The 23,526-nt window shown below is 39.1% G+C and overlaps 1 protein-coding gene across 1 annotated transcript; it reads left to right on the plus strand.

Annotated features, from left to right (window-relative positions):
• Positions 1-587: 587 nt before the first annotated feature.
• On the plus strand, positions 588-23,190 carry LOC139937010 (monocarboxylate transporter 5-like). The gene is made up of 6 exons (XM_071931940.1): positions 588-1,124; positions 9,902-10,198; positions 12,510-12,976; positions 14,413-14,638; positions 15,931-16,074; positions 17,345-23,190. Exons 1-6 carry the CDS (start codon positions 821-823, stop codon positions 17,566-17,568), a joined length of 1,662 nt encoding a protein of 553 aa, XP_071788041.1. The 5' UTR covers positions 588-820; the 3' UTR covers positions 17,569-23,190.
• Positions 23,191-23,526: the final 336 nt, after the last annotated feature.

The following is a 23,526-nucleotide window of genomic DNA, read 5'->3' on the forward strand; positions in this document are numbered from 1 at the left end:
CTCGGAACTTTTTATTTATTTCATCACACCATTACTACCATTATATCACATCCCATCACCCGGCAACCGAGTCCTTGCTTTTCAAGTAAGCCCACTCCGTCGACCATAACAAAGAAATGTGAAAAACACTCTGTTGTAGCATCGTTTTACGAACAGAAAGCTTCTTTTTGAGCCAGCAGTCACATGATTCAATTAGAGATTTCACAATTTGTTTATTAAGCTGGTTCCTGAAAAACCCCGCAACCTTTCCGTGAACTTAGACAGGGTACCAATAAATTAAACCGCAACAAAGCCACATACCGAAGTCCTGCGCCCACGGCAGCAGCCGATTCGATCCCGTGACTGTATCTGGACAATGGTGCATGTATAAATAGATCTACCTCCCAACAGCAGGACACTTGACGCTGATTGGCTGCTCAAAGCCAGGGAACCCCACGACGTCACAGCTACCGTAAAGTGTTTACCTTGATCGCTGGTGACTAGTAATGTAACCTCGCTGGATAAACACATGGTAGGCAGGCTACCAGCAGTATTAAGTAGGCGAGGTCAGCTGGGATGACAGGGATAGCCTGCCTGTGTATGTTGCAATCACTTTGTTGTTGAGCTGCATCCGAACAGCTGATTGCGGTCTGCATTCACATATAATGCGTTACGCTAGTGAAGACCGTTAGAATATCAGCTCTCCGTTAGGTGGTTTTATCTTCAGAACGCTATCACAAATGCAAGTTAGTTGACAGTTTCCAGTGTGGCTTTTGTGAGAAACGCATAGTTTGACTGACTATTTATTTCAGCGTGAATTTAGAGACGAAGTAGCATCACCATGTCCGCGATTCGATTTCCTCGCAGGGCGAGAAACAGTGTGGTGGAGGCCCTGCGCGCAGAATACCCCTCCCGTATCAGGCGTAGTGTTGTTGAGGCTATGGGGACCAGGTATCCTCAGAGAGTACGGACTAGCATCGTGGAGGCAATCAACTCCGATCAGCTCCAGGTGAAGAACAGATGGGGATGGCTGGTTACCTTTTGCACCTTCTTGATCATCACACCAGTGACGGGAATCCTCAGTGCGTTTGGTGTCATCTTTGTCAAGCTGCAGAAGGAGTTTGAAATAAGCGATCTCACAGTCGGTACGTATAATTTCCCTTCCTCCATGCTTCAACAATCATATCAGTATGCAATTTGACCAGATGTTGTTTGTAATTTTTCAGATGTTGTTTGTAATTTTCCAGATGCTTTACTAATTAATTTTATAAGATCACAAATAGCTTTTCTTCCGACTAAATAGAGACAAATATCGAATACAAATCCAGTGGGCCACTTCTATCACAATTTAGTGCGGCACAATGAACCATGAAGGAACCTTCTCAATTGTTTAATCACAACCAGCCAAGAGGTCCCAATGCCGCATCAAAAAGGATCTTGCACAACAAACAGGTTATCGACCAAAATGATACCGCGTGTGGAATGTGGGTGGTGTATACGGTTTGTGACCATCCCCACCCTGCAAATTGATTTGGGTTTTTATGTTACTTGGCTGGCAGTAAAAATACAATTGACATGCAAGGCATGTCATTGGTAAGACAATGGACTTATGCAATATGACCCCAGTATGTCAAAATAACCAATTAGCGCCTCCAACCACAACTTAAAAACCACAACTAGCGAACTCGAACAGCACAGAAGAAGAATGTTGCAGGCATCACTCACAATTAATGAAGTGTCACTGCGCTTTTAGGCGGGCCTCCCATTGTTTCCGCCTGTCGGTTCGGCATCAGCATGTTGTCGACGCCATTTTAATATCAATGTATTTCAACCTCCATGATGTATCCATCATTCATAATTATATTGAAACCAATGATGTGTCCAGATGATGTCATCGATGGAAATCAGTTAACTTATATTTCAAACTTTGCACATGTTTTGTATTTGTTTTCTTCTGTATTAAACAACTTTATGTGAAAAAAATCTGTAAACAATGAGGTGTTGTTGTCGTTGTTAGTCTTTGTTTTTCGTCTTTTTTGTCAAGTGGTTTTCAACTTATTCTACAGCTCTTTCTTTTTCAATGATACAATGAGGCACAAGCAATATATTTGACGGAACAGCGTTCCTTTTCTGGAAATGTTTTTCGGGGGCCATGAAGCACTCACGGGTTGTAATATATATAGGCCTATCTTAATTTACCGATCAGTAATACACTGCTATGCCTTTCGTTTCGTCATTCGCCATCTTTAAAAACTTGACAGCTGTAAAACCCTTCAGGCTTTAAACTTGACAGGCGTAAGCTGTCCAGGTTCACCTCATTAGATCCGCTACTGGTGTTCCCGTTCACCTCCTCAAACAAGTAATAATGGGAAGTTCCAATGGCAGATTTGGGCGGCTCATTGTAGGTCTGCATTTTAGGGTTTCCTGTGACACAGTCCCATGATTCTTCGTCCCAAACTGTGCACAGAGAAGTTGCTCAACTATATGTTTCTCACGTGGTTTTTGTTTTTTGAACTAAACTTCAATCTTTGGAACTGCTGAGCAACTCCAGTTGCAGTGGTGATAATGATACCAGCCTCATTTGAGATGAATTTTGATACTCTTTGAAATCACTGAGATAAAATAAAAAGAGCCACTTTTATCTGACCAATGCTCTGACCGTTTCTGTAGTATAGTAATTCCATGTACTCACTAAATACCTTGCTTTCACCATATATGCTTACACACCATTTAGAAAGGCTTTCACGTATGATTAAAACCAAACCGAGAAGAATGTTAACATACATGTACATATACCTGTACTATAGATTAATAATTGCTGACCTGGAAAAATCGGTAGTGTTTAGTGTTCAAGGTTTAATCGGTCAAAAACATTGTATTTTAATTGATTTTGCCAGAGTGTGATGGCCCTGCTCAGTCCAACGACCCCGTGACTTACAAATGTCAGATGTTATGTTTCTTTGTAAACTGGCTAATGATAGCGCAGAGAATGTTATCTTAGATCCCCGGGCATTATGACAAAACAATGATTAATGTGATGTTAAATGCTCGTTAAAATACCATTAGTTTTTCACAGTGCAAACAATGATTGATTTCGTTGATTTTAAACACAGAAAAGAGATACTACCAACAAATTTGAACTTTTGTGTCGAATATTACAAAAGTTAATGTTTTTTATCCGCGCCGCAAGCTTTCCTGATGCTTTCTCTTTTCTGACATCCTTGCAAAGAAGTATTTCTTCGGAATTGAGATCTTGGAAAATATTTTACTTGTTGAACAGTTAATTTTGAAAACATTTCACTTGTTAAACTGAATTTGAATCGTCCATACTTCAAGTTCAATTAATTGTGCCAAATCCGGCAATAAAAAGGCGTGTCTTAAAACTGTGACGATGAACGCCGTGTACAATATGTACCCCATATAACCAATTGTGACATTGGAAAACTGGTTATTCATCATTCGGCTTTCATATTAAAACTATAATCTTATTTTAACACTCCGTAGCCTGTAATACTTTCTCATGGATTTTAGTCAAAAGTGGCTTATTTAAGATAAGCTTACCACAGGCCTCGTTATTGTCACAACGTACACACAACAATGAAGTTTCCGTCCGCGACTGACTCGTCATCATTTCACAATACGTCAAATTGTTTTGCAATGCCCTTTCCAGCTCAACTGTTCATCTATACCTTCATTATTTTGTATAGGTCGGGTCATACGACCAATGTTAAAATCTGTTGAATGTTTCTCGAGTTTTTTTTCTTTTCACAGTCAATGATTTTGAACAAACAAGCAATATAATTGTTTAAAATAAGCCAGAATTCGTGAGCATCTGGTCTGTGCGGTCTTTGGCGCAGGAATAAATTATTATTTTACGCGAAGCTTTTTCAAACGATACAACATGTTTCACCACATGACGTGTTAGAATAGCGCTTTAACGTTGTTGTTCCAAACAACAATATTTTAGTTTGACAAGAAATAAAGTTGTGAATAGTATGAATCACTTTAGGTGTATTCTTTTCAATCCTCAAAAACTCGAATTAAATCCTAACTATTAGCCCCTATTTCTGCATGATCTTTTGTGCGCCCTAAGTAATTGTAAAGTAGATTCCTTGTTATGGAAAATCAGGTTGTCGGGCCAAGCTCTGTTGTATATAAAATCTACACGAACCCCTATCCCGTGTTAGGCCTACATGTTTGCATGCAAATGTTGAAGAACACTGTTCTTATTAATGGAATAAAAAATCATTTAACCGTGTGCTCGTAAAAAGAAACTCTCTTCCGTTTACGAAGACTGGAGTGGGAAATTTATTTGTTTGGCTTTAAATTTAGTGTATGGTTGATCTGTGACACTGACAACTTGGGCGAAGTGGAGTTTGTGATTGTGAGGGTTTCCCTTAAAACGATTTTTATAAAAAACAGTTTGTTCGAATCAATTCACCATCATTTATACGGGAATAGTTAGGAATACAAACAACCATTTGTTGAGCCTGAAATCTTACTGATTGTGATGTTCGACCCATTCATCGTGCGATTGTGAAATGAAATAAAGTAACATTCGATAACACTATATCTGAAAACTCAAAATTGAAACCGATACAAGAACAATGTGTTTTACATGCTGAAAATTGTGCATGGTTGTTAAATATTTTCTTCTGACTCGCACAGGGGATTTATAATGTCCAATTTTGCACAGGATTTTTGTAGGGGCTATCGATAATAGATAAACAAATTTAACAATGTCTGGGACCTTTGTCGGCTCTACACCAACTGAATAATAACTTCAACAATACTTCCATTTTTTGATGAATGAAGGATCTGACTACACCTTGTCTTGGGCATGTAAATAAATAAATGATATGGTCCCACTGGTCCTTTGTTCGTGTTTTTGTCTGCGTCGACAAGTTGCATTTCGTCTCATGTCGACCTTGAGAGGGATTATGTGTTGTATCATGCACATGGAAAATGATGCAACGTTATCTAATCACAAACAGGCCAGCATTACATTCACAGATTAGTGATCTCCAAACAGAGAGTAAAGGAAAACCATGAATGGCCTCCTCGCTTTCGGCTTCTTTTTTGAAACTAAAAGGTTATTTTCCTGGGCTTTTTATTGCAAGAATGAATGTACCGTGCTTCCTATATTTTTGTTGAAGTTTGTTTTGAACGCATTGTCCCGTGACGGGACAGTAGTGTTGTGGGATTTAAACCGAGATTCAATCACAGGCAAACTGAATGACAAAAGAATAATATAGTCACCACGCGCATAACATGCGTGAACGACATGGACATGAGCTTAGAGCAAGAAACGAGGCTACTCAATATTTATGAGGCAGCGAAAGGATTGCATCACTTTTTTGCAGGTATGTGAGGCTTCCCTGGCCAGCTGGATGTAAACAAGACAAGGCCTCTCGGTGTGCTCGATGAAGCGGACAAATCAACACACTCGTCAAGTTGGTTTACAGCTAGGTTGATATATATGTTCACCATGGTTCATGGTTTCCTTCCTACATGGTTCAACCATGGAGCCATGGAGTTAGAAACCATGGGTTCAACCATGGAGGTAGCATGGAGGTAGTATTTCTACCTCCATGGTTCAACCATTCAACCCTTGTTCTGAGTTCCAACTTGGGCTTGTTTCGTTGTGTTGGACCATGGTTGGACTGTTGGTACTTAATGGCCCTCCCATGGCAAAACAACGCAACTCCAACTTTAGCAAAACTTTCGTTACTGGGTAAATCGAGGGTGTGCTTTTTCCCATTTCAAATGTTTAAAGGTGCACTCATGTGGTTTGTCATATCTCAGCCTCTTTTTACACTACCGTCCCATTTTTATGACGAGACAGCTTTAATCTAATGTGCTTCCTAAATAGGGCTGTGAAGGCCTATACAACGAAATGGTGTTTTTCCAAAAATAGCCGATTTGGTTCCATTTTCATGATGATTGCACAATACACACCAAATATTTTGGAAATAACGTCCGAACACCAGTGAAGCATGGTATGTTAACAAGGGAAATCGTTTAGTTCTTGACAAATTTGTAAGCCATCATTATTATGAAATAACGATTTCCTAGTATTGATGGCACCATGTCATGTACAGTGCACAGCCCATTCGTTCAATATGATGGGAAATGCAGTCGTTAAACTCGGCTATTATTTCTGAGGTTTAACCCTTCATTGCCACCTGTTAGTCTTCAACAGCACACTAATCCACATCTAGCTCAATTATCCAAAACTGAACGAGTTTTTTTTCAGGGCACATGCCCATGCTATACCACGCCTATTACGAAGCCTTGAAGTGCATGATTTTATGTGTTGTTCTACGGAACCGACATCAGAATTATAAAATAGGGCCCTGGTAACGTTAGTTTTCGGGTTGACGATTATTTTCTATGACCGTCTATACTTTGCGGGTGTCTTAAACTATACAAGAATTAAGTTTGTTTTGTGATATGAAACTTTAGAAACAAATGAATCTGAGTGTAACATAATGCAACTGAAGTATTGTGCAGGATTTGTGTTGCCCTGTTGGCCCTATGAAGCCACGTCCCAGCCGTGATGTGAGTCCACTGCCAATCAACTTTAACTGAAAGAGTCAAAATACTGGTCAAAGGCAGGGGGTGAGCATTTCGGAGTTGGTTGTAAGGAAGAGCATTAGAAAAGATCCTTTCTCCATGGGACGACTTAGGCCTACCAGTCCACAATGACTTTCCACTCAACCGTCCACGTGGGTTCCCCTTTTACAAAAGATCGTGGATTTAAAACCCCATGCTTATAATACTTCCCTTATAAATTTTTTCCAAAGAAGGGATCATGAAGTGGATTCAATCACGGATTTATCCCATCATCTTGTTGTTCAAAACCTTTTTTTCGCGACCACTTTAACGGGAACATTTTGGAATCAAGGCTTCATCGCTGTGGCCCACCGTTCATTTTTGTTGACGTATCTAGTGAATTTTGAATCGGTCCGGGTTATGTCGGCCAAATATCAGGGCCTTTCAAAATAAATGCTTCTTATTATCTTGCGCTCTAATTTGCTATCAACATTATCAGCGACATGACTAAATGTAGAATAATAAATCGGTTGATAACATAGTATCAGAATAGGTGTTCATTTTATCTAATAGTGTTTATTTTGATACTGGTATGGACCAGCCCCCCTGGCCCAACAATTTTACATAAGCAACATTCTGAGGTGAATGCATATCAAAAGTGTATGCATATCAAAATTGTAGGCCTATGCAGTTCGAATCCTATGTTTTAGCAGCGGGTATACTGCAAACGATTTAATAGATGTTAAATTTGCATCGGGAATAAAGAATATTAGTGGTATATCTTGGTTTTTTACCCATATAAACCTCTGCCTCTAGCCACCGGGCTATCTCGGTGGTCTACTTGGTATGACGCTGCTCTAGAATAACAAAAGGTCGTGGGTTCGAATCCCGACCGAGTAATATGCCCCTGAGATTTGTTTTCTTCACAGAACTCGGGTAAGTACTGAGTATATACAGTGCTAATTAATATTCTTTATCCTCTATGCAAATTTAACATCTATTGTATGCCTTTAGTTCAGGGTTTGCCCATTAACTTTTTCAGTGATTAGCCGACAGGACCAGATAGTCGCCAGCTTTTTCACTAGTCCATAACATATTTCTTATTTCATATGGATGCTTTCCGACTCTGAAGAAACTAGCCAGCCGGACCACTTGGAGAGAATAATGACTGGCCCGGGGTCAATTAGATCTATGGACACGCACACGAGAACCTCTTCTTGAATTGCCACAAGAACCTTTCTTAAAATAATTTCGTGAAATGCATTTCTTCCGAGTTGTAGGAGAACTGTTCCTCTTACTCTAAAAATGAATGGCGAACTATCTTGCTGTTCTTCTACCCTGGCTAAAGATTGCGAAAAGAAAACAAACCAGGAGACAAATGAAAATCAGGTGCATTCAATGATTACTTGGTATCTTTCTACACAGAGTGAACACAATGCATTGAGTTCTCACTGTCTCGTGTGAACGCGTGACTTTTGGTGGTGTTGCCCAATCTCCTTCATCAGTCATAAAAAAAACACGCCACTGCTGATAAATTTACGCAATTTGGTGTTGATAGGACACTTAAAAATCCTCCCTGTTTTTGTTCTGGAGATGTGTAGTTTCGTTTTCTGACTGGATAGGCCTAAGGGTTGACATAAATTCACTAGAGGTGTTTTGTATGCACGGATAAACTATTATGACATCGTCTGATGGTGCGAGTGAAGTTTCCGTTTGTTTGCGCCATTGATGATGATTATTTGCATACAATACTAACCCGTCAAGGCCATTGTCCGGATTGAGATGGGATGTGTGTTTATTGTTATATGGTCAGCGATGCAAAACATATGTTATTATGATTTGTTAATTCAGGTATTGTCTTTTGAAAACGAGAACTGCTTTGCCCAGGGAGGCGTCACAAAGGGTAATTTCATGTTCAGCAGCCCTCCTGACGGAATTGAAACTTAGTAAAATACAAACCCAAAGAACATAAATGTTCAAAGCGACTCTGTATCTAAGTGCACATTTGGGTTGGTCTATGTAGCAGAATTCTGCATTGCAGAATTCTGCTACCTTGCCTCAGTCTCTTTTCTGTCAATATTTATAACTGTGAAAAGTCATGCGTAAGTAATTTAATACAAACAGGCCATTACGGGGTCCCGGGCATTAACTAGTGACCATGGAGCAATAAACTACTAAACCATCTAAACTCCTCTGGCGAGTTTCACCAAATGGAAGCCACCGGTGCTACTCAATCTACCATTAACGAAAAGGCTATAATAAATACACTAGGGTGGTGAGAGGCATTTATATAGTTAAGTGCCTTGCTCAAGAACATAAGTTTTTAGTACAGGACTCGAACCTACACTCCGATGAGTCAGCCACAATGAACTTGAGATCGCGCTCGACCTTCTGTATACGACACGCTGGATTAAAAAAAACTTTAGCACCACCCATGCAGCCTCTCGTTGTACATGTACCAGGTTTTTTTCTGTACTAAAAACTAGCCGAATCACAATGTCTTGTTGTTGACGGTTGTTTGCAGCATTCACACAAACAATCATAAAATTGGACTTCCACCTTATTGCTTGCACAAGTTGAAAAGGGTCAGTGGTGTGTTGACGTAGAGTTTATTGACTCCCCCCCCCCTACGGCCCATCCCACTCGCCCTCTCGTGAACACCTGGAGCAAACATTTTGACGAACGAAAAACCAATTAATTATAAGAAGACAGAAAATAAAAATATATATCTGCAGTAATATTGTAGCAGGGGATACAAGATAGTATATATTTTTCGTATACACCGGTGACCCTGATGCCCTAATAAGTGATAAGCTCTCTGCTTTCCGGATCTGCGGGTGAATTTAAATAGGCCTATAATAGCCACAATGTTCGGGTTGGATTCGAACCCACGATTCCTACGCGAATTGTGTCAACATCAGTATCCAGTGGCGTCACATTTCAAATACATTGGCCATAATGTTTGAGTTTCTATATTCAATCAGAGAGAGTATCACGTTTGTACTCTTTTGGAGGCTTTGGGACTACTTAAATAACGGCTGACCGTTATGTTTACTTGGAGTAAATTCCCATGTGGTTTATAATAAATGATATCTGGCGTTAACAGATTGTGCAGCCCTTTTGGAGGATAAAGATAAACCTCTGTTGTCCATCAACACCGATGATGTCACGAAGGAAAGATTTGGGGAGAAAATACCGCTTTTTCAGGGCGAGAGAATGACCCTCACGCCAAATTTCCCCCTAAAAACCTTCCGAAAATTTTATTTTTCGTCAAACATCTCGCCTTCAGGCCTTAATATACCAAAAAAGCTTCTTAGCCCATTGTTCCCTTTTGAACCACCAATCTTTATTTTCTTTCTTAATACAGGTTGGATTGGCTCCTTGGCGTTTGGTATCATGTTTGCTGCATCACCATTTTCAACGGGTCTGTTCAAGCGGTACGGCCACCGTGCCGTTACGATAGTAGGCGTCATCCTGTGCAGCGGCGGGCTCTTAGTCTCCAGTTTCGTCCCCGATCCACACTATCTCTTCCTCACCTACAGTCTCCTCTTCGGGATCGGCAGTAATTTTATCGATAACACATCTCTGAATCTGGTGGGGGCGTACTTCCCGAGGAAAAACAGTGCAAGGTCGACTTGTTTTGCTACCCTTGGATGGAGTGTTGGTAAATATTAACTTTTTTTGTTTCGGGATATGTCTTTTTGGTGACGAAACTATAGTGTCCCTCAAAAGAGATTATAGCACTGTGACCGGGCATGAAGATAAAGAGAGAGGTTCAGAGAGTGGTTACGAAATTCCTCCAAGAGGTGAAAGGCTGAGAAATAACAACTGAGCCAACCTGAATGCCATGTTTTGGGAAACCATCGAACGAACAAAATACTTCAAAACCACGAACTATACGAACTTTTTCCTGATTTTTTTTTTTAGAAACACAAAACACCTAAATCAAAAGTCAAAGCAAATAAAAACTGCAAAACAAGAGTTACGTCAATTCATGATATAAGGAAAGGGCAAACAACGAATCTTCGGACAACGTATATTATTCAAAGATTAGATAAGACCCTTACCGATTGCTAAATAAAGCACTCAACCGAACGAGTTCCGGGTTGTTTGAAGGCTTATCATCAAGTTGCCCACTTATAATGGGTCCATTTCTACAATTACTCGACAGCAATTACATTTATAGAACTTGGACGCTTACGAACACCTGTTTGTTTTCTTGGAAGATTGAATTCGGGTTTTGTCATTTCCTCTGTACCCCTCTCAGTCACGACATTTTGTCATTAGTCATTGAGTATATCAGTCGACATTCCTCTCTTATATGGAACTGGGGTTTCCCACAGTTAACCGTTTTTGCCTTTCTATAATTCCACGTGCCATTTTACAGGCAGCAATTACTAGACGCGAGACTAATGTCCGACCACGACCATAGAATGAGCTTTCAATTAATGCAGTTAACCGTTTTTGTGTAACTGAACATTCCTTTCGACATGTTGTTTTGACCCATTGGTGTAAAGTTTAAGGCAGAACTATATGTAAACTCGCTTTTGGCTCTTGTCCAAGCATAGTCTATCGCACTCCGGAATCTTGTTTTACAAATTGTTTACCAATTAATTTGTTCGATTGCCTTATCAGCTAGCAATACCAACAACCCAAGTAGAGATGTAGAATAAACAAGCTTCACCAAAAAACAAGTTATTTTATGCGTCAACCTAATAACAAAGTTCAAAGAATTATTTGTCATGCAATTCAAATGCTGAAAAATCATTTCCAGATGTACAATGCAAAAATGATAAAAACAGTTGCATTTAAAGGAACACGTTGCCTTGAATCGGTCGAGTTGGTCTTTGAAAAGCGTTTGTAACCGTTTGTTATAAAATGCATATGGGTAGAAAGATGTTGTAAAAGTAGAATACAATGATCCACACAAACATGCCTCGAAATTGCGTGGTTTTCCTTTTACCTCGTCGACTAACACGTCGGCCATTTATGGGGGTCAAAATTTTGACTCCCATAAATGGCCGACCATGTTAGTTCGCACAGTAGAAGGAAAACCACGCAATTTCGAGGCAAACTTGTGTGGATCATTGTATTCTACTTTTAAAACATCTTTCCAACCATATGCATTTTATAAAAAACGGTTACAAACGCTTTTATTATGACCAACTCGTCCGATCCAAGGCAACGTGTTCCTTTAAAGGTATAGTGGTAAAACATTGTGAGAAACGGCTCCCTCTGAATTAACGTAGCTTTCGAGAAAGAAGTAGTTTTCCACGAGTTTGATTTCGAGACCTCAGAGTTAGATTTTGAGGTCTCGAAATCTTGAAAACAACCATCTGAAAGCACACAACTTTGTGTGGCAATGGTGTTTTTTCTTTCATTATTATTTCGCAACTTCGATGACCAATTAAGCTCAATTTTCACAGTTTTTTTTTATGAGTATATTCAGATGCACCAAGTGTGAAGACTGGTCTTTGACAGTAACCAAGAGTGTTCAGTGTTTTTAAACTTTCATTAGTAATCTGTCACCATCAAAGAGATTGCACGCAAGGGAAAAACTCATTTGAAAGTTAGGCTTAAAAAACATAACCAGATATTTTCCCAGTGAGGGATAATAAAGTTCTTATCTCATCTTCATATCACACACAACAACGAAGTTAGAAATATTTAATCCAATTGGGGCCCCTTTTTTCTTTTTGTCTTTTTACAGGTAAGACATTTAAAATCGATGATCAAATTTCAGTGACGTTTTGGGAACAGAAGACGATAAAACAAAATATGAACATGAGTCTTTTTTGCAATTTGTGCATATTGTGCTGTTCAGCAGTAAATGATATTGAAATTTGCCTGATGTCGTGTTCTTGCCAAGTACGATATTTCATTTGATTTAAATGCTTGGAAAGTGTACGATATTGGGCCACGCCCATCTTGTGAGAGGGAAGTTTTTACTTAATGTTTCTAATTGGTTTCCTTAGGTTCTCTGACTTTGAATCCTGGTTTGGAGTTCCTCTCTGACGTCATAGGATGGAGAGGTGCCTTCAGGGTCTGCGCCGGGGGTCTCTTCGTTATCGGAATTCTCTCCGCCTTGACCTTCCGGCCGCCTCCCCAGAAATACACCGACATGATCGCCAAGATGGAGGTCGAACGACAGCAGCAGAAGCTTCTCCGGAAAGCATCCGTGGTGTCTGGTGGCGACGGGACCAGCAAGGCGACCGAGGCATCCAGCAAGGCGACGGCAGCAGAGGGACCCCGGAGAGAAGCCTCGATGTCCGTAACCAGCACCACAAGTACCGCCCAGCCCGCCCCAACCACCCAAGAGAAACACACCTTGAAGCAGTACTTGAAGTCGTTCGCCAGGACCTTCAAGGCGCCTGGAATCGTCTTGTGGTTCTTGGTCAATATCTCAATGAACCTCTCTCTCATCTTTCCATTTGTTAACATGGTAATTGCTTTTGCCTTTTTTCCCAATTGTACAGTCAGTTTATGAGAAAGTTTAACAAAAGGGCAAATCGAGTTTATATTTCCGTTCAACAACGTGTAAACTGCGCAGTCCCTGTCGTACTCCATTTGAATTACGATTGGAAATGTCGTAGAAGGCCGCTACAAGTTCATGGGTTCACCATAAGGGCAGTGGGGAAAGATGGGGTCAACCCTAACAGTGACTTACAGGTCGTCATTAGGGGACTCCTAGCTGGGATTTTCACTATTATTTGAATGAAAATAATTGTGGTTTTGACAAAGAAAACAAAATGAAACCATACTGAGCAAGGCCGAATGTCGTAACTTATTACGGTATTGGACTTTAAGGAGACAAGAGTACGCCGAATTTACTGGCCTTATTTGTAAGTTTCGTCACAGTATCATTTTTAATGGCTACTGTAATATCACGCCACTTCGAAGGCTACACGTTCTTCTTGGGACAGGTTGGGTTTGTGTTAAAGAGATGAAGGGCTCTTACGTCGTACGTCGACAGTTTATATGAGGGGGCCTTTAAACAGAAATTGTGGATACCCTAACCACTTGCTGTGTAGCAGCTGCGCCGCGTACCCTGTGTACTCGAAGGCGATGATCAGTTAAAGTTTTAATTCAATGTAGAGGTACCAGACTTAAACTATGACATATTGGGTGCGTTCGTTTAGCTGCCCTGGGTCTACCCCGGTGTGTGGCGGGTTTTTTCCAGGACGAACGCGGGTAATTATCTGCACACGTTCGTCCTGGAAAGAAAAAACGCCACACGACGGGGGTCGACCCAGGGAAGCTAAACGAATGCACCCATTGTAAAGTCATGTAAAAACGAACTTGAAATTGGACTCGTCAACTGAGAACAAAGTGAGAACAAAACTATTCCTCCTCTATTATTTGGTTTTAAATCTTTTTTTTTTTTTTTTAACTTTGTATTCAAAACAACACATGAAGTAATTAACAATTACTGTATCCAGTTGTGGCATAGCTCGCAGAAACAACATAATTATTCTGAGTAAAATGATCCATTATTAATGTAGTGTGGGATAAATAGTAACCTTTTGGTTTCAAAAAACAACCACTTTTCTTTGTGAGGAGTGTTGGCCCTATAATGGATACCAGTTGTTGTGATCTAACGAATCGAAAAATTTTTTTAGAACCAAGTCTTGACCGTATGTTTCCGCTGGTTGTATTTCCAGAGGCACTTTTATGATATTGAATTAACACTTCTTTTACAAATACACTGCACGTGATTTAGTGCACGAACAACTCTTAACAAATTTTTTAATTTAAAATAAGAAGCACACTTTTAATGTGCCCGTTTGACAACGGTGTTGTTCAGACCAAAGAGCAAGGACCAGAGCAACTATAAACATGGACAAAAATGATAAAATGAACTTATTTGACTCTTTACAGATCAAATTCATGACAACGATAGGTATACCCGAGGAGAAGGGTAGTTTCATCTTGACCATCATGGGTGTAGGAGATCTTCTGGGCCGTAGTATAGCAGCCTTTGTCGGTGATTACCTACCGATGTCTACCATCTATGTTTACCCAGTCAGCTGCTCTATCATGGGGGTGGCTACCTTCTGTCTGCTCTTGATCAAATCAATCAACGGCATGTATGCTTTCGCTGTTGGTAAGTGATCTATATATTCTCAGTTTGTTGAATATTGAGGGTTATTTGTAAAAAAACAAAACTTGGAAAGTCATGAAGCGTTTCATTTGGTTATATTGCGTTGCAAACTAAATTGATATACTGTTAACACATGTTAACCTCTTATAAATAAAGGCCCTATTTTTTAACCCCTTTCATATTCTGTCATCAATAAATTGAAGCAGTTGGTCTCGTTTAATAGTTACTCCTTCTGTGCAATGAAAGGTGACAATTACTGAACAAAATCTTGCTGGAATAAGGCTCAAAACAATCCCTTCGTTCGGGTTCGAATACATTACCAACTTCAGGCCTTTTTTAAAACGGCTACCGTTTGGCAACACAATCTATACAACCATATACAAAATTCATGTTCACAGACAACAAAGTTATGTCTCACTCGGGTGACCTTGATGAAAGAAGACCTAAGACGTTACTATGAGCAAGAAACTGCCTGTAATTTCAGATCGGATTCGTCTCTAATGTGTCGAGAGATCCGCTCATTTCCTCTGTGATAGTTTAGTGACCTTGATCTAAAAGTGCATTGCGCTCGGACGTACAACTACCCTTCCAGTCCAGTCCTAATTGCGCCCCCCCTTTCTCGATTGAGGCACGTCTTCAACCGAGAAAACACGTGAACCTAATGCGGATATGGGTTACCAGTGGGAGGCTGTTGCGCCCTGCTAAGTAAAGGAAGCATGTTTTGCTGTTTAATTGAAGCTTGGAAGAGAAACAATTTACTCACGTCATGCACACGTCAGCCGGTCCGTGTTAAGGCCCGATTGTGGGAACAATTCAGTCCTAATAGTGTTGGTGGGATGGTTCGATTGACGCATGCGCACCTGCCATTTTCTTAATAAGATTTGCCTGATCGTCTGAACATTTTTCTTCGGAAAAAAACTTGACTGAATATGTAAAAAAAAATTGCAGGGAAGAAAACATTTTTAAAATCTGGTTTTAGACATTTCCGTCTAAAATCTGGTTTTAGACATTTCCGTCATACTTATAAACTATACACTGTACTTTCATGTTATTTATTGTGAGACCAAGGACTCTCATAAAAAACGAGTCGTCGACATGATAAACATCCTACACTCAAAGTAATGTTCGCGCTGATCATAATGCAACATTGACACTGTCACTTCACGGAGAATAATATTAGTTTCATAAGCTCTGTAGGTCTCTACTAAACCATCGTTCCTTTGTCATTGTATGGTGAAAATTATACAAAATAATAATAACGGTATTTGTTCAAATCTTCCCCTTGTTTCCCACAGTTATTGGGTTCTTCACTGGTATCGTAAACAGCATGCTATTTAAGGCGTGCATGGATTTGTTTGGTAGTAATATAGTTGCAGAGTCATGGACAATTACACTACTTGGTGCTGGCGTAGGGATATCAGTCGGGCCAACGGTAGCAGGTACGTATTTCCGCTTCCCTTTCACCCTGAACGTCTGGTAACTTGACTATCTGTGAAACAATGGCATTGTTATCATTCGTTGCCATTGTCAGTGACCTGGAAATGGATCACCGTAACCTATTTTTTCTTCTATTTTTGTTCCAATGCTGAAACGTTTTTGGTAATTAATACAGAGTGTATCTTAAGTTTTTTTGATGAGTTTGTGTGTAATCACACTTTAACAAGTTGTCTTTCAATCTTCATAACTATGAGCACTACGTGCTTTTGTTGGTTATGTTGACATCTGCCCAAAAGTCCGGCCAAAGTGTAAAGAACAGCTGATAAAAAGTCATAAAATTATTTCTGAGGTTTTATGTAGAAATTTTAGATCTTCTGGACATGTTCTTCCTGTGATCATGTTTCTTTACATTAAAGAATGAAAATTTTATAAACATATGAAGTTTGACGGAGGGGGTTTGCTTGTTTTATGTTAACTCCACGTTTGTATTTCGACTTCTCATTAATATGTATTATTTTTGGAAGATAAACTGTTCAGTTCAGCCTATTATTAGTGCAGATAAGTCTAGGTACCAGATTACACTGGTGCCAAAGTCAACATATCGGGTGATCTGCTGAAATTGTTTACAAATCAGATCTATGTCAAGATAAGGAGAAAATGATTATCATGGGGGCTAATGTATTCCGGTTGTGTGTGTTGTTTCATTTATTTGGATGATTGTTAATCTGTAAATAAAACTGTTAAATCTGAAACCACTTTTTTAAAATAGCATTTTCATGGAATCTGATGAAATTGTGCAAGGCGGGAATTCCCATTTTACCATCCCCACAACCTCGATAATGTGTTGAACCTTGTGAACCCGGGGGCCATTTCGGGAGTTATTTGGTTTTTATGTCGGGATACCAGAAAATAGTTTTGGTAATGTTTTCTGCTCATCTAGAAAAATCGATGATTTTGTTTGATTCGATTTTAATTGATTATATTGGGATGAAATATAGGCTTAACCGTAAGAACATTGCAAATAACATTCACTGTAGCCGGGGGGATATTGGATAACAATGGACATAGTATTGAGGGGCAAACAAGGCAAACAGAGATTGAGATTTAAAAAAATGGATGGATATACAAAGCTTTAATAATAATATAACAACCAAACAAAAGTAAAATAAATGACGAATTACAAACATAATTGAATATTTAAAATGAAAAGCAAAGTAATAATTGTGGAAATATTGAATTATTATTCCAACTTGTTTTTTTCTCCAATGATAGGTGCGGCATATGATTACACTGAGCAGTTCGACATCGCATTTTACGTTGGAGGAGGAATGTTTATGGTCGCTGCCATTCTGTCCTTCATCATTCCATTCCTTCAGAAGTCCAAAGGATGGACCCCACAAAGGATCACAAAGACAGGTAGTACAACGTCTAACTCTTCCAGCTTGGACACTGTGGATGAAGGGGAAGAAATTGCAGAACGCGTCTGGGCTGTGTGATTGCACATCAAGATATCATCATCATTATCACCATCAGGATTACGTCATTGAAATGAGTGAGACTTTCATGAGCAGCTCCGTGGGGCAAAACACACTCACGAAAAGATAAGTTATGTGAGCGTTCGAGAGTGGTTGAGTCGGCCGTCGCGGCCGTTCTGGAAAGCATCTCGCCCCGTCTAGTTTACACCCTAACCACGGTACCAATGAGATGGAAACTCGGAAACAATCAGTTCATTTTGAGAGTTTCGAGATGGTTTCATAGACCATCATGAACAATGATATTGCGCACAATACTCTTCTCACATGCCTGATGAAGAAGCTTCCGGAATCTCTTTGGCTGCATTTGAAAGAGCATGCAATGGGTCAGGACCTCCGGCCTGGGTCGGGACTTCCGGTCTGGGTCAGAACTTCCGGTCTTGTGTCACCCATCCGCAGTCGTGACAACTTCTGTCATTTCTACGCATGTCTGATTGTTATGGACTTCTTTTTTTTTTTATTGTAGAAAGTTTACATGAATACTCTTGTAATCGATATTTTTGTAAAGAATGATTTCTCTTATGAGATCGTGAGTGATTTGTGGCCTATATTTAGGCAACACCTTAAGTGCCGAAGAATTGCTCTTTCTCAATCAGCTGAATTTGTAATTTCTTCAATCGTATAACAATCATGCTCATTACATTGAGTAGTAAAACAAAGGAAATGCATATAATCAAGAAATTTAGCTTTTGCTGCAAGATAAAGAACAACTCAGGTGAACATTTTTTGAACAATCAAAACATTTAGCTAAATTACATTGTGTGTGTGACAATACTCATGTTAGAAGTGTTTTTCCCTTCCAAACCAACTCATCAACTGCACTTTCAACCTTCCCGCATTTTGCGGGTGTGATCGATCCTGGAGTCGGTGGGTCTAAGGTTGTACTTTTAAGCTATTGTCTTGTAATGCGAGCTACCATTGTCTACTTTCATGGTTATTCATGATAAGATAGCGTGATACAACAGCATAAGGAAATAGCAAAAGAACACGCACAAAAACAGGCGGCTATCATAAAAAAGGCGGGAACTTATTTAGGAATGCAGAAGTAGGTTTTTGTTTGAGACAGGTGTTGGAATTGAAACTTTGGATCTAATAACCTGATCTAGTTCTACCGTTAGTAACTCCATGCAGAGACTGTGGTGTGCCTTATAAAAGTGTTTACCTGCATTGGATTTCGAGTGGAGATCGATGGCATATAAATGATCATAAAGTTGACTTTTAGGTCGCACGTTGCAATCCAAAGGTTGAAACTCTGTGTTTTAAACGGTGGTTGAACCGCGTTGGTGATTGTGATTTGCAGCATCATTTACTGTCCGATTCTCATAAAAATTTTGAGGTTACTATCCATATACTGGTGTCACTAAAGTTCAGCCTATATACGCCACGCCCTTTTTGAAATCGTTTTTGGCAACAGAGATGTATACTGGTCGTTCATAATACGAGGAGAAATACACACAGTTTTCGGTTCCTATAGAACATTCTTTTATCTTATCCTTCTCATGGTTTGATATTAACCCGGTGCTCAATCTTTCATTCTATAAACTGTTATTCATCTCAATTCTGCCTATAGAGATGGACACATTTGAAAACGAAGCCATTTCCAAGTTTCTTTTCTTCCAAACATTGAACATTTTGGAGGGGGGTCCTTTATTTTCGTTTGTGTACATGAAACCACATGCTGCTGCTGTGTACTATTGAAACCCGATCCCAGAAGGTATGGACATTTAAATTGTGTAAATAACACAGAACTTGTTGTAGCACAGTTTTTATCCAGAGTTCCTTCGGAGGTGAAACAGGTGTTCTTGCGTGTAGCCTTGATTCACGCCGTTGAACTCGTTATTTGAATTAGTTCTACCTTTTTTATATGGGTCGCCACAACAACGAGTGGCTCGACGGTTGAAAAACAACAACTTAAAGCCTGGGAAATAGACTATAATACATTAAACCAGACGGTGTGAATTGCCGAAATTTGTAAGCTGCTGGGTTTTCCCACTACTTTTAACAGACGCATCACTGCATGATATGGAAGCCAGTACCTAGCAGTGTATACCAACCACGGCGATTGGAATTTGGTGAAAATTTATTCTAACTCCAAACGGCCTTCTCGTTTATGAAGCAACACGTTCTTCTTCTGACCCGGATCACAAATTGCTTTTGAAATTAAATGCTACTTTAATTTCGGTCACAATATATTCAATCGATTACAAAGTTTGAAGTTTGGTTTCGGGTTTTTGTGAATAACAAATTTGAGGTTTGTTTCGATATACCTTGATGTCCTTGGGTTTTTACAACGAAGCAGTTTTTAGGGTTGTTAAAACACCTTTTCTTAATGAATGTTTGCGATTTGATATGCACCCTTTTCTTGTCTTCGTACCTTGCGACAGAGGTGGCATTGTCATGAAAACTAAATAATTTTACCAGTATTGTCTGGATGGTTGTTGTTGAATCCAGAACAAAAACGATTAATACAATACATTCCTTCTATCACAAATTGCAGCCTTGTACCGAAAGGAATATTCAGGTTATTTAATATTGAGTTATGCAACTGTAATAAGTATCTTCAAAGTCTATTGCGGGTACCGCCTTCTATTTCATCAAGAAGCGGTGTTTGTTTAACACAAACAAAAATATGACCCCTTGATTTAAATTGAATCCGTTTTATACAAAGTGTTCATAACCTGTGCACCAATTTTTGTAAACCAGTGCCCAATTTCATAGAGCTGCTTAGCAGAAAACATTGCGTCACAACTTCCTGCTAAGCACAAGCACAAATGAGCAGGATACCAGTCACAAATATGCATAATGTAAATTGCCGGTAAAATTGCCGGTAAACCTTATTTGTTGTGCTCAGCCACTTATTGTGCCCAAGCAGATCTATGAAATGGGGCACTTGCAGTTAACAATGTATAATTATAATTATGGAGAATATATTAAGATGTTTTGTGGACAAGGGGTGATCTTTTCAATTTTAAGTCATTGAAATCAGAAGTGGACTTCAACTGAAGTGGGTCCTGCCCTCTGTGGCCCTTCTGGATCAGTTTTGATCCAGAAGGGATACGTGTTGATTCTGTAGGGGGTCAGTTTTGAACCGGGGAAATTAGAAGTTGTATTCATTGTTGAATACACGCGGCTATAGTGGACTTGTCTCGTTCTCTCATTATGTGAAGATGGGATCTCATTGTGGATAACGTTAACTGGAACTAGGAACGAGACTAATTGTGAATGAATATTACATCACTTCCTTATTTATATTCATGATCTTTATGGCTGTTACGATGCGCACAATTATGAAAAATGAGGCTATTTACGAGAGTCATTTTTTAGTAAGTATAACTAGCTTGATTAATGTTGGTTACATGTTCCCTAAGTGGACAAAACGGTGCATTCCCATGATACCCATCTCTTAAATAAGGCCCTTTTCGAAATCATGGCTCTGGCTTTGGCAGTTAATCTACGTTTGACTATGTAAAGCCCGAATCGAACGCACATGCTTTCATGAACCCGAAGGAGCCCAGGTCATAGTCTTGGTTTCGTAAAGGGTCGTTTAGATGCCTTATAATTGTCGTTGTTATACTGTACTATAATACCTTAGTTTATACCTTTGGGTCATTATTTTGATCGGTAGTTTATTATTAGCCAATTAAGTGCAATTGTTTTAGATGTTGTGAAAAACAAAATTAATCCACGTGATAAAGTAATGTTATGTACAAATGTACATTTGGTATTTAAGTTTTATTATGTAAATATATATATTTACTCAAAGAATAATATAGAGGGAAAAAAGGTTCGGAAAATTTCAGAAGTTAGAAATACAATAATTTAACGATAAACAAATGAAGTATAGTTTATTTAGCAGCACCTTTGAACTTGATCATAAACTTAAATTTATTTCTTTTTATCCACACGTAGTTAGACTATTAAACAACGCAACAAATACCAATTTATATTTGATGGAAAGGAACGCGTATGTGTACAGTCAAAGGTTATAATAACATATTAATAATAATATTACATTCTAACTGTTTATAGAGCGTACTGATCGAAACGTCGAGTTGAAACCAACGGTTTTTTCTTTTCAGAACCATCCCAACTCATTAGAGATAGTCATCATTACATGGTGTTACCGCAAACCTTTCCATATCGTATTTCCACCATGCAAAGTTTCAAATCCTACTGGTCATTATTTGTTGCTCAGGTGCAGTACAAATTTACTGTTAGATTTTGTTTTAAAGAATGTACATGTCCACATTGTTTATTCGAGCTAATGTGCCCTTTGTACTTTGCAAATAGGGTTAGTTAGCATAATAGATAAGAGTAAATAAATTGTTCCGAACGAGATAAGAAACGATCCCGTTGATCAAAAAAATAAAACAATTAATTCAAGGATATATTTCGTTATTTCTCCAAAAGATAGTTTCTCATTTCATGTCATCAATATTCCTTCCGAATTCACTTCATCTGAAACTCCACCCACTTTTAAAGAAGGAAGGTTTTAAATTCTGAAACAGAACTCATTACGTACAACGCCTCTTCAAAACGAAGAACGTTGGAATACGCGTGGTTCACATAAAGCTAGTTCTGGAACTTATACTATTACTATAGCCCTGGCGGCCTTACACTGTGTGTACAGAGAAAGAGTCCTATATAGGGCTAACTATTACTACAGCATTACACACGTTGGTACTTTGGATTACGTATTGTGATGTCCCTTTTCCCACCTCTTAAACATTCTAGTTACATTAATATTAATACTGCACTCTTCTTGATTTGGGATTTCTCCATTATTGTCTTGCTGCATGGATTACAAAGAACAGTCTGGCCCCGTTTATATACTGAAAAACATCATTCTTATTCTGCTTATGCGTGCAGGGAGCATGACATAGCACGATGATGAAGGTCAAACTAAAGTAATACAATCTTCGGACTGGATCTTCACATCTGTCCCTGCTGGATTTATTTGTTCGTATTATGTAAGAGTTATAAATATTCTTATCTCAGTCCTCCAAAAAGATAGCGTTGTATATTTCGTAACAGACGCAGGATAATCACAACGGGGTTGGACCAGTCAACACAATTAAAGTACAATTAAATGTAATTTGTGATATAATGGGGTTGGACAAGACTGGAGTTTACTTTAGCTGTCTTCTTCAAACTCTCTTCCATATCGTAACTAGATAAAAGATGTACAATTGAAAACACGTTGTTGAATATTTGCTATACCTTGGGGAGACAACAAACAACACCAAAAGGGAAACAAAAGGTCTCCCACATCAGGGTTGTTCAAAATACTGGGGGTGCTCCACAAATTATTTGTGTCGACATCAGTGCACATTTTGGAGCAAAAGAAATGACAAAACATGTCTCCTCATGGATGTGAACAAATCCTTAAGTATCCGAGATCGTATGTACCACCAGAACTTCTGAAACACTTCCCCCAAAAATTTGATACAAAGTAAAGCAGTGTCAATATTAAAACAGTGTCTCACACAGTAAATAGCATATGCTTAGAGTAAACATGTCGACACTAAAATAGTTAAAGGAACACGTTGCCTTGGATCGGTCGAGTTGGTCTTTGAAAAGCGTCTGTAACCGTTTTTTATAAAATGCATATGGGTAGAAAGATGTTGTAAAAGTAGAATACAATGATCCACACAAACATGCCTCGAAATTGCGTAGTTTTCCTTTTACCTGGTCGACTAACACGTCGGCCATTTATGGGGGTCAAAATTTTGACTCCCATAAATGGCCGACCATGTTAGTTCGCACAGTAGAAGGAAAACCACGCAATTTCGAGGCAAACTTGTGTGGATCATTGTATTCTACTTTTAAAACATCTTTCCAACCATATGCATTTTATAAAAAACGGTTACAAACGCTTTTGTTTTGACCAACTCGTCCGATCCAAGGCAACGTGTTCCTTTA

The sequence above is a fragment of the Asterias amurensis genome, chromosome 1 (genome assembly GCF_032118995.1).
Source record: "Asterias amurensis chromosome 1, ASM3211899v1".
Lineage (NCBI taxonomy): Eukaryota > Metazoa > Echinodermata > Asteroidea > Forcipulatida > Asteriidae > Asterias > Asterias amurensis.

Coding starts and splice junctions, on each gene's coding strand:
- LOC139937010 (XM_071931940.1), top strand. CDS start 821: ATGTCCGCGATTCGATTTCCTCGCAGGGCGAGAAACAGTGTGGTGGAG. Junction 1,125..9,901: donor AATAAGCGATCTCACAGTCG/GTACGTATAATT, acceptor TTCTTAATACAG/GTTGGATTGGCTCCTTGGCG. Junction 10,199..12,509: donor TACCCTTGGATGGAGTGTTG/GTAAATATTAAC, acceptor TGGTTTCCTTAG/GTTCTCTGACTTTGAATCCT.